The sequence below is a fragment of the Medicago truncatula genome, chromosome 4 (genome assembly GCF_003473485.1).
Source record: "Medicago truncatula cultivar Jemalong A17 chromosome 4, MtrunA17r5.0-ANR, whole genome shotgun sequence".
Classification (NCBI taxonomy): Eukaryota; Viridiplantae; Streptophyta; class Magnoliopsida; order Fabales; family Fabaceae; genus Medicago; species Medicago truncatula.
Window position 1 is genome coordinate 23,685,846 of NC_053045.1, and position 12,594 is coordinate 23,698,439.

At 36.2% G+C, this 12,594-nt stretch overlaps 1 protein-coding gene across 1 annotated transcript; it reads right to left on the bottom strand.

The window, feature by feature from the left end:
* Positions 1-2,638: 2,638 nt before the first annotated feature.
* Positions 2,639-6,739, bottom strand: LOC120579942 (uncharacterized; the record flags this gene model as incomplete). The annotated part of the gene is made up of 5 exons (XM_039832709.1): positions 6,574-6,739; positions 6,025-6,197; positions 4,772-5,257; positions 3,926-4,090; positions 2,639-3,043 (listed from the first exon to the last, which is right to left on the bottom strand). Coding segments are annotated over exons 1-5 (1,395 nt in total), but the record flags the coding sequence as incomplete, so codon positions are not given.
* Between the last annotated feature and the right edge of the window lie 5,855 nt (positions 6,740-12,594).

The following is a 12,594-nucleotide window of genomic DNA, read 5'->3' on the forward strand; positions in this document are numbered from 1 at the left end:
AAACACAAAAGAAAAAACTTGATAGATGTGAAAACCACTTATTTAGATTGAAAGAAAAGGGGAAAAAAATATGTAGATGGATGATTCTAGGTTAAAAATAACCTAAAACCACCCATCCTCGATGAACGAAGAGAAAGAAAGTTTAGAGAAAAATTGAAGTTTCTCTCACTAGAAAACTAAGGCCGACTATAATTCAATAAATAAAAAGAGTTATCTTTCCCTAAAAAAAGCAATTTCATAGATATATGAAGATAAAAGCTGCGTGTCTTTTATTTTTTGTTACGATCATATGAAGATAAAAGATACGTATTTTGATGCTTTCACAGAAGTATATGAGAAATTCTTAGGTGAACTTTCACCTAACACGTCATTCTTACACCCAATCAATTAAAACCCAACACCTTAGTAAAATAATTAAAAAAATAAGTTAAAATCAGTTAGGGGTGCGGTGGTGGTGCTGATCAGTTAAAAAAGGTGGGGAGAGAGCAGCCCTCCGTTCCACTATATGATGAGTAACGTTACAAAAGAGAAATCAATGGGTTACAAGAATAAGTCTCCCGCCTAATTCTACCCAAAGTCCCAGCGTCTTCCCGTAACCAAGAGACTCAATCCTAATAGTGTTTCCAAGGTGAATCAACCCACAAACCCTAGTGTTTGTTCCAAAGAGACAAACTCTATACAAACCCTAGTTTTGTTGTTGCCTTTCTAAACCCTTGTTTCAGCCCCCTCTATCTCTCTCAAAGTTTAGTATGATACAAGGTCTATATTTATAGTAAACATATAACTCATAAATTTGGAACGAATACCACACTGAAGATACGTTTTTTTTTTCCTCCTTCTGTGAAAGAATATTTGCATCAAAAATATAATATTCCCTTTCAAAATATATTTGCATCAAATCGTTCTTCATACGATACAAAAATATATTTATTGTCCATAAATATATTTTCAGCACAAAATATATTTGAAACAAATCTTTTATATTTTTAGCAACAATATTCTCCATCTGTAACACCCCGTTACCCAAAAGTAATTAAATAACAAATATTCATCAGAGTATTTCACCAAACGGGCATGCTACACTACATTTCAAATTTTCTTAAATAGAAAATAAAACTATTTAATTCAACATCATTCATAACTTCAATAATTATGCAGCGGAAAGCTTGCATTTCAAATAACCACAACAACGGTTAAATTCTCCAAATAATATCTTGGCATAAAGCCTAACAACAATATCAACCATCATAGGGCCATAACAACAAGTTCCAAAAATAAGATACATAAGAAAGAAAACAATAAGTAAGAATATTTCCCATCCCACGTATCAGAGCCCTAGACACGACATTGAGCCACCACCGACTACTTAGGATCACCTGCAAGTTACCCATAGAAAGGGCAACATTTTCAAGCAGAAGGGGTGAGATTCACAACAATAAATATAGATATTAAATCTTCAATTGAATCTAACACCCTATAACCTCAAATACATCATTTTGTAAATATAAATAATTAATTCACAAGCAACAACAACATCATCGGAATCCACCCATCAAGTATGTATACAAATGTACATATTCATCAACAACATCATCATCATCAATGTAACAACTACAATCAACAGCTAAGACTCATGCAAATGACATGACAACACTGCTAAGACAACACCTTAGACTCCCCAATAGATGCAAATATGCATGTGGTACCAGACAGGACCGAAGCCCTCACCGCTTTTGAATGGTTAAAGCATTCATCAGGACCGAAGCCCTCACCGCTGTTGAGCAACTAGTGCTCCAGGACATGAGTCCTCTCCGCTGTTTTATGCATATGCTATGGACCTACTTGTGTATATCTACATACAACTTGACCATGCATACAAACTCCATATGACTCCACTTCTACAACATGCATGTTTAAATGACAAATCATACATCACAACCATCAGTAACATTCAACAATTCAGCAATCCAATCATCCGAAATAATGCATAATTACATGAAACCATGCTCAACACAACGATACTAAATCACTACTATTCATGCAAGCAAAACAGCACACAAAACAGGGCAGCTCGCCTCGCGAGCGCATCTGCTCGCTATGGCGAGTTCCTAAAACTAGCTGCTCGCCATGGCGAGTTTAAGGCGAACTCGATGCGAGTGAAAAATAGGTGCTCTCGGGAAAAATGACATTTTTCTCACTCAAACCCCAATTCTAAGCTCCCTATTCATCTTTTTAACCTAAAACTTGTTCCAGTCATCATTAAAATCATCTAGGTACCTTAAACCATCCCCAAAACATCTTATAACAACATTTCAAAAATCAAGTTTTGATCTGGCTTGCTCGCCACGGCGAGTTGGTCTGCTCGCGAGGCGAGCCATGATGTTGTTCACTCGCGAGGCGAGACATGAATGCTCGCGAGGCGAGCGATGAACATCAGTACGGGCAGAAACCAGGTTTTTCCCAAAAATCCCATTTTTCTTCAATTCACTCCCCAAACTGTAATCATATATATATATATATATATATATATATATATATACTCCATATAAATCAAAATAATTAAATAAATCGACTAGGGCGTTACAACTCTCCCCAAATTACAGAATTTCGTCCTCGAAATCTTACCTCAAGCAAACAACTCCGGATACGACTCCCGCATCTTACTCTCCAGCTCCCAAGTCAAACTTTCACCAGTCGCTCCACCCCAAACGACTCTCACAAGAGGTATCTCCTTACCTCTCAAAGACTTTACCTTTCTATCATCAATCCTCAATGGCATAGTCTCAACTGTCAGGTTGTCTCTAACCTGTACATCATCCCTTGGAATCACATGCGAAGGATCCGCCACATACTTCCGAAGCTGTGACACATGAAACACATCGTGCAAGTTCGAAAGATGTGGTGGCAAACCAACTCTATATGCCACTGTTCCAACTCTCTCTGAAATCTGATACGGACCAATGAACTTAGGAGTCAACTTTCTCGACTTCAATGCACGTCCAACACCCGTCAAAGGAGTGACCCTCAGAAAAACATGATCACCCTCCTGAAACTCAAGAGCCTTTCTTCGCTTGTCATGGTAACTTTTCTGTCGACTCTGCGAAGCGTTCATCTTTTCCCTTATCAACCTGACTTTCTCAGTAGTCTCATGAACCAAGTCCGGTCCCAACACAACACTTTCACCTGACTCAAACCAACATAAAGGAGTCCTACACCTCCGACCATACAAGGCTTCGAACGGTGCCATACCAATACTCGAGTGATAGCTGTTGTTATAAGTGAACTCAATCAATGGCAGGTGACTATCCCAAGCTCCACCTTGCTCAAGCACACACACCCTCAACAAATCTTCCAATGATTGAATCGTTCTCTCCGACTGACCATCCGTTTGAGGATGATAAGCCGAACTCAACCTCAACTTCGAACCCAAGGCGTCCTGTAAACTCTTCCAAAACCTAGAAGTGAACCTCGGATCTCTATCCGACACAATGCTCGACGGAACACCTTGAAGCTTCACCACACTGTGAATGTAAATCTCTGTCAACTGTGCTACCGGGTAACTAATATTAATAGGAATGAAGTGTGCCGACTTCGTCAACCGGTCGACAACAACCCAAATAGCGTCATGCTCTTTCGGAGTGTTCGGTAAACTCGTCACGAAATCCATAGAGATACTGTCCCACTTCCACTACGGTACATCCAACGGTGTCAACAACCCTGCAGGCTTCTGATGCTCAACCTTGGACTTCTGACAAATCAAACAGGCATAAACAAACTGAGCAACATCCCTTTTCAAACCGGACCACCAAAACAGTTTCTTCAAATCATGGTGCATCTTTGTAGCCCCCGGGTGAATACTCAACCTACTCTTGTGACTCTCTTCAAGGATCAACTTCTTCAAATCATCATTGTTAGGAATACAAACTCTTCCTCTGAATCTCAGTACACCCTGATCATCCACCTTAAAATCACTGTCCTCAGTGTCACTACCAGTAGTCATCAAATCAACCAATTTCAAATCTGCTTTCTGGGCTTCTCGAATACTGTTCAAAAAATTACTATCAATCTTCAGCATCCCCAACTGTATACTCTGAGATGACAGTTCACAGACAAGGCTCAAGTCTCTAAACTGTTCTAACAATTCAAATTCCTTCACCATCAAAGCAGACATATGCAATGTCTTCCTGCTCAACGCATCAGCAACCACATTGGCCTTACCAGGATGGTAATTCAAGCCAAAATCGTAATCCTTCAGTAACTCTAACCATCTCCTCTGCCTCATGTTCAATTCCTTCTGATCAAACAAATATTTCAAACTTTTATGATCACAGAACACCTCAAATCTTGAACCGTACAAATAGTGTCTCCAAATTTTCAAAACAAAAACCACCGCAGCTAACTCCAGATCATGTGTAGGATAATTCTTCTCAAGAACCCGCAATTGCCTAGAAGCATATGCTACCACCTTACCATCTTGCATCAGAACACCACCTAAGCCCAGCTTAGATGCATCACAGTACACAACAAACGGTTCTTCTGGTTTAGGCAAAATCAACACAGGAGCAGTTGTTAATCTTCGCTTCAACTCATTGAAACTACTCTCACACTGAGCATCCCACACAAAAGACTTACCCTTATAGGTCAACTGAGTCAATGGAAGTGCCAATTTCGAAAACCCTTCTATGAACCTGCGGTAATAACCAGCCAAACCCAGAAAACTTCTGATCTCAGTTACTGACTTCAGAGTCTCCCATTGTGATACTGCATCAACCTTCGAAGGATCCACTGCAAAACCACCACCATAAATAATGTGACCCAGAAAGCTCACTTCGCTTAACCAGAACTCACATTTTGACAACTTCGCATACAACCTCTTTTCTTTCAAAACTTGCAATACAATTCTCAGATGCTCTGCATGCTCCTCTTCGTTCTTGGAATAAATTAAGATATCATCAATAAACACCACAACAAACTTATCCAGAAAAGCATGGAAGATTCGGTTCATGTACTCCATAAACACACCAGGCGCGTTAGTAACACCGAAAGGCATCACTTTGTACTCGTAATGACCATATCGTGTCCTAAAGGCCGTCTTCTGCATATCCTCATCCTTCACCTTTATCTGATGGTAACCCGACCTCAAGTCAATCTTACTAAAAATCTTAGCACCAACCAACTGATCCATCAAGTCGTCAATTCCAGGAAGCGGATACCTGTTCTTTATCGTAACTTTGTTCAACTGACGGTAATCAATGCACAGTCTCATACTACCATCCTTCTTCTTAACCAACAACACCGGTGCTCCCCAAGGTGAAACATTGGGTCTTACAAATTTCTTATCTAACAGGTCCTCCAACTGTTTCTTCAATTCAGCTAACTCCGAAGCTGACATACGGTATGGTGCCATCGACACCGGCTTTGTTCCTGGAACAAGGTCAATTGAAAATTCAACCTCCCTCTCTAGTGGCACATCAGGAATCTCATCAGGAAACACTTCCGGAAATTCATTCACTACAGGTAACCTGTCAATCACAGCTTGATTTTCTAACGACAATTGTGCCATTAGAGAATACATCAGAATCCCGTCCCGTTCAAACTGTTTCATCTGTTTTGTAGACAAAAGCTCAACCTCACCTTCTTCTTCAGCAGAAGAAAAATGCACCGTCTTACTATAGCAGTTGATATGAACTCGGTTATACTCTAACCAATTCATTCCAAAATCACATCCATACCCGTCAACGGTAAACAAACTAAATCAACCACAAAGTCTCTACCAAACATAGATATAGGACACCCCAGACAAACAAGAGAAGTAGTTACTGAACCCTTAGCTGGAGTTTCAACAACCATTTCCCCTTTCATATCAGATACATCCAAACCCAACTTATAGGCACATTCAATAGCAATAAAACAATGAGTAGCACCAGTATCAATAATAACAATTAAAGGAGTACTATTAAAGAAACAAGTACCTCTGATAAGTCGGTCCTCATTGGTAGTCTGCGTACCAGTCAAAGCAAATACCTTTCCACCAGTTCTAACCTTCTTCGGCTCAGGGCACTGCGAACTGATATGACCCTCTCCATTGCAGTTGTAGCAGACAATATCCCCACGCTTACATTCAGCTAAACTGTGTCCCTTCTGACCACACCTGAAGCACTTCCTCTCATCTTTACCACAAACATTGCTCTTGTGGCCTTTTTCACCACACTTGTAACAAACAATCTCAGAAGGAGCATCTCTCCTCTTGGGTCTCCTATCATCATTCATCTTCTGCTTTCCTTTGTCAGTAGGAGCACTGTAAGGCTTAGGACGATTCTGCTGTCCCTTACCTCTCCTCTCACTCATTATCTTGTAATGAGCTTTGGTGTCTTCTTCATAAATTATGCATCTGTTTACCAATTCAGAGAAGACTCTGATCTGCTGATACCCAATAAGCTCTCTTAATGTCAGCTCTCAACCCATTTTCAAATTTGATACACTTGGAGAATTCAGCTGTCTCCACACTGTAATGAGGGTAGAACTTAGCAAGTTCCACAAACTTAGCGGCATACTCCGTAACAGACAAATCACCCTGTTTCAACTCCAGAAACTCAATTTCCTTCTTGCCTCGGACATCTTCCGAAAAATACCTACTCAGAAACTCCTTCCTGAACATAGCCCAAGTTACTACAGCATCACCCTGTTCCAGCACAGGCAACAAACTCACCCACCAGTCGTCAGCTTCTTCCGCTAACATGTGCGTCCCAAACCGCACCTTCTGTGTTTCAGAACACTGCATGACCCTGAAAATCCTTTCGACTTCCTTCAACCATTTCTGAGCACCATCAGGATCATATCTACCTTTTGGTGGATGATTCCTCAAGAAAGTTTCCAACATTCTGGTTCCATCAAGACCAGTCTCAGCTTTAGGTTGCTGTTGAACAGCTTGAGCTACAGCCTCAAGCGCAGCAACAAGAGCAGCATCACTACTTCCAGTCATCTCGAAATTCTACATGAGAAACAACAACTCAGAACAACAACAAAAAGGCAACATAAAAGTTGACACTCTATCCTAGGTGGCTCAACACGAGTCTACTACTTGGCCGGACGGACCAACCTGCTCTGATACCAAATTGTAACACCCCGTTACCCAAAAGTAATTAAATAACAAATATTCATCAGAGTATTTCACCAAACGGGCATGCTACACTACATTTCAAATTTTCTTAAATAGAAAATAAAACTATTTAATTCAACATCATTCATAACTTCAATAATTATGCAGCGGAAAGCTTGCATTTCAAATAACCACAACAACGGTTAAATTCTCCAAATAATATCTTGGCATAAAGCCTAACAACAATATCAACCATCATAGGGCCATAACAACAAGTTCCAAAAATAAGATACATAAGAAAGAAAACAATAAGTAAGAATATTTCCCATCCCACGTATCAGAGCCCTAGACACGACATTGAGCCACCACCGACTACTTAGGATCACCTGCAAGTTACCCATAGAAAGGGCAACATTTTCAAGCAGAAGGGGTGAGATTCACAACAATAAATATAGATATTAAATCTTCAATTGAATCTAACACCCTATAACCTCAAATACATCATTTTGTAAATATAAATAATTAATTCACAAGCAACAACAACATCATCGGAATCCACCCATCAAGTATGTATACAAATGTACATATTCATCAACAACATCATCATCATCAATGTAACAACTACAATCAACAGCTAAGACTCATGCAAATGACATGACAACACTGCTAAGACAACACCTTAGACTCCCCAATAGATGCAAATATGCATGTGGTACCAGACAGGACCGAAGCCCTCACCGCTTTTGAATGGTTAAAGCATTCATCAGGACCGAAGCCCTCACCGCTGTTGAGCAACTAGTGCTCCAGGACATGAGTCCTCTCCGCTGTTTTATGCATATGCTATGGACCTACTTGTGTATATCTACATACAACTTGACCATGCATACAAACTCCATATGACTCCACTTCTACAACATGTATGTTTAAATGACAAATCATACATCACAACCATCAGTAACATTCAACAATTCAGCAATCCAATCATCCGGAATAATGCATAATTACATGAAACCATGCTCAACACAACGATACTAAATCACTACTATTCATGCAAGCAAAACAGCACACAAAACAGGGCAGCTCGCCTCGCGAGCGCATCTGCTCGCTATGGCGAGTTCCTAAAACTAGCTGCTCGCCATGGCGAGTTCAAGGGGAACTCGATGCGAGTGAAAAATAGGTGCTCTCGGGAAAAATGACATTTTTCTCACTCAAACCCCAATTCTAAGCTCCCTATTCATCTTTTTAACCTAAAACTTGTTCCAATCATCATTAAAATCATCTAGGTACCTTAAACCATCCCCAAAACATCTTATAACAACATTTCAAAAATCAAGTTTTGATCTGGCTTGCTCGCCACGGCGAGTTGGTCTGCTCACGAGGCGAGCCATGATGTTGTTCACTCGCGAGGCGAGACATGAATGCTCGCGAGGCGAGCGATGAACATCAGTACGGGCAGAAACCAGGTTTTTCCCAAAAATCCCATTTTTCTTCAATTCACTCCCCAAACTGGTTTACAGATGTAAATTGACTTGCTGTATACATTCAGAGACTATTTCTAACACCAGAACTACATTCTCTACCCCAAAATCATCAATTCTCACAAAACCCATAATTTCCCAATTTTCACCAGAACACTGTTAAACTCAAAATCAGAAATTGAAATCTATACTACTGAAGTAAACCTCACCCTTACCTTAATTCAGCAAAGAAAAATGTACAGCAAAAGGATTATCTTGGTTCTACTTGCTCTTCTCTACCTTTTCTCCCAAAAGTTAGTTTTCACGTAAAAAAAACTTCTGACATCTATTTTCCTAACTTCCCTCTTACTTAACTCCCTTTATTTTCATTTAACTCCCTTTAATTCTATTAAATATTAAATAACTCCCCAAACTCCAAAATAGTTATTATTTCTCACCTAATCCAATTATTATTAAAATAAACCATATAATAAAATAAACACACCTCATAAATCTCCAAAAATCATATATATATATATATATATATATATATATATAGACTCCACATAAATCAAAATAATTAAATAAATCGACTAGGGCGTTACACCATCCATCAAATTTTGAGTCATACTACAACAGTTTGAACGGTAGAATTCAATTGATCATCCCTAAAGGTTTGAAAGGTGGAATCCAAGCTTGATTGTGCAGGTTCAGAGTTAGATGCTAGTCCATGGCTTGATTCTAAGACTTTCACTTTGTGTTGGTGTTGTATCTCCTTAGCTTCCAATCGTGTTTTGTTGTTCTTTATTTTGAGTTTTCTGTTTAGCATGTGGTACTGTATTGAGTTATTGTTGTCCTCTCTAGTGGATATTCATTCTTTGCTAAGACTATGTTACCATGATATGTTAAGGCGCCGTTTGCGGTGCGCTATATCAATGGGTCGCCTACGGTACATGATGTATTATATAACTTTTTTTTTCTTTCTACGTTGCTGTTTTTAAATTGAAACGGTAGGTTAATTTACTATAACAATTATATTCACGTATTGAAGCAAAGGTCAATTTAGGTAGTTCATATTTTGCACCTATCCTCTATTTTTTGGCTCGTTGAAGATGTTAATTATTTCCAACTATTTAAATTAATATATTAAGGTCAAATGTATCTAAAGGTCCTTTTAAGTTTTTCGTTTTTCTCAAAGTGGTCCTTTTAAGTTTCAAAAGTCTCAATCAAATCCTTTTAGTTTTCGAATCGTTTCAAATAAGTCTTTTTAGAGAATGATGGTGATAATTCGGATGATAGCAACAAAGAACATTATACACCATTTGCCATGCCTAAAAAGATGACTAATTTTAAGTGGGTGTAAGGAGTCAGATTTGGTACCAAAGATGAGTTTAATGAAGCAATTACCAATTATGTCATCTACAATAGGACTTGTTTGAAACGATTCAAAAACTAAAAGGACTTGTTTGGGACTTTTGAAACTTAAAGGATCACTTTGGGAAAAACGAAAAACTTAAAGGACCTTTAGATGTATTTGACCATATATTAACTATATTTGGATAAAAATAAATTAATTTTTAGTTTAATATATATTACTCCTTTCGTTTCTTTTCTAAGTGTCGTTTTGGAGGAATCAGAATAGGTTGGGATGCGTCTTAACGTCTTAACTTGGTCTCATGTGCTTCGGGAGGAAAATCAGGTTGCTGATAGTTTAGCAAAGTTTGGTCTTTCTTTATATAGCTCTATTTGTATTTTTTATTATGTCCTTGATTTTAGTTTAAATTGTGTTGTTGCTAATACTTTAGTGGTTAGTTTCCCGCGTGATTTCTAGTTCTTTTGGGCTGTTAGCCCCTTTGTTTCACCAAAAAAAAAAGTGTCGTTTTGGAATACTAACATCAAAATAAGGAAATGAATGTACGCATTTTTTCTTCCTATTATACCCTCGTGTTAATCTGTCAATAAATTTCTATTTTTTGGCACACACTTTCTTTGTCCAATAAATATAATGTGTTATCTTTCTCTTATAACAAACAATTGTTAGTCACTCTCTTTTTCTTCAACAAATTCTTATATTTTTAACACACTTTATCTCTCTCCCATGACAAACAATTATCAATAATCTAAGGTACCGGGGTTCGAACCCCGGACCTTGTATATATTTATGCATTATTCATATCAACTGAGCTAAGCTCACAAGGACAAAACTTTAAATTTATTATAAATTAACATAATAAATAAAAATATGTTTAAAATATTTTTTGAAGGGAAAAAATGTTTAAAATATAAAAGATAGTTTTTTTACAAATATTATATTTACTCAATGGCGTTTATATTGTGTAATATGAATACAAATTCGTATCATCATATAAAGGACTTGTTAAATATTTGAATAGAAGAAATAATTTAAGGAGGCACAAATAATAAAATAAATAATATTAAAATAGTTGGTTTATTCTTTTCCAATTATACTCTATAACAAATTTCGTTATAAGAATATCATATTTTTGGTGTCATTCAAAAAGATAAGAATTTATATTATATTTGTTACATTGTTGGTGTCAATGAAAAAGATATGTTTAAATTTTTTGAATAAGAAAAAGATATGCATAGTTTGTTACAATATAAAGGTGCAAAATATATATAAGTATAATTTTTTTGAGGCATCTATACTTATATTTTTAATTGAAATCAAAATATTTTAAAAAATAATTATATGCATTATGCAATACTAAAAATAAATTATACGCATTAGTGTAACAAAAAAACAGGCAGGCAGACATAAAGTATTACTCTAAACGCTAATGTGTATATATTTGCGAGGTTGAAGAAAGGAAATAAAAATATTTATGATGTTATGATGATGAAACGATATTGAAACTAAATATATAAGTGATAAAAAGATAATAAAATTCCTTCAAAAAAAATATAATAAAATTAAATTGACCCTCCTTCAAAAAAATAATTAAATGGACCGGTTCAAAAAAATAAAATAAAATAAAATGGAAGAAAAAAGCAAATTGAAATATATTATTAAAAAATAAAAGAAAAGTTTGCCGGCATGAGTTGAAGAGAGGTGCTTGTGAAATAAATTGCCGAGAAATAGTGAAGCAGCATTCAACAACTTTTGGTCAAAACTCATTCCATTCAATTTTAAGCATTATAAAAAAAGTACTTTTTTTAGGAGGTACTTTATTAATATTGTGTTTGGCCCAGCTTCTCCTTAAAAATGTAGAGAAGCTGGAAAAAAAACCGGGCCAAACAGTACTTAAATATTGTACACTTATTTTTAAATAATTGTAACATACTTTAGTACTAGATTCACACCGTGTGACATAGATTTGAATGTTTAAGATAACAAAAAAACAAACTTTGTTTGAAAAAAAAATTTTTTTTGCTTAAAAGTAACATACTTTTGTTTTTAAAATAGATGTCATTAATTAGTTTTAATGAAAAAGATGAGAGTAATTAAGAAATGGTACAAGTGACAAATCTTACCCTTAAAATGCCAAAACGACAGTTAAATAAGAACGCTAAATCCATAGTCGAACAATACTTAAAAAGAAACGGAAAAAGTGCCATAAAGATTAGTAGAAGTTGTTTGTTTTTTTAATTCAAACCGGCGTCGATAAACAATTAAACATTGTTTATAACTATTGTTTTAAAGATTAAGTATATTATATATTAATAATGGAAGATTCTAAAAGTTTGTTATTCTTTAGAAGATTCTAAAAGAATGAAAGTTAGTCTTTAGAGGATTTTCGCTAGTTTTGACAATGCAGATTCTGACATAAGGACAATTTTTTAATTTATACTATATATAAAGAAAATAAGTTTGAAATACATGAGTTTGAGATGGATTTGTCATGACCTATTTTACACTCAATTTAAACTTTTTATTTGTTATTATCATTTTTTTTTGTTACAATTTGTTATTATCCTTTAATAATATTATTTTAAATTTTACGATTTTATTTAAAAATTAAATTCCATTAAAATAGGAAATATCTTACTACAATAAGAACAATATTATCAATATTA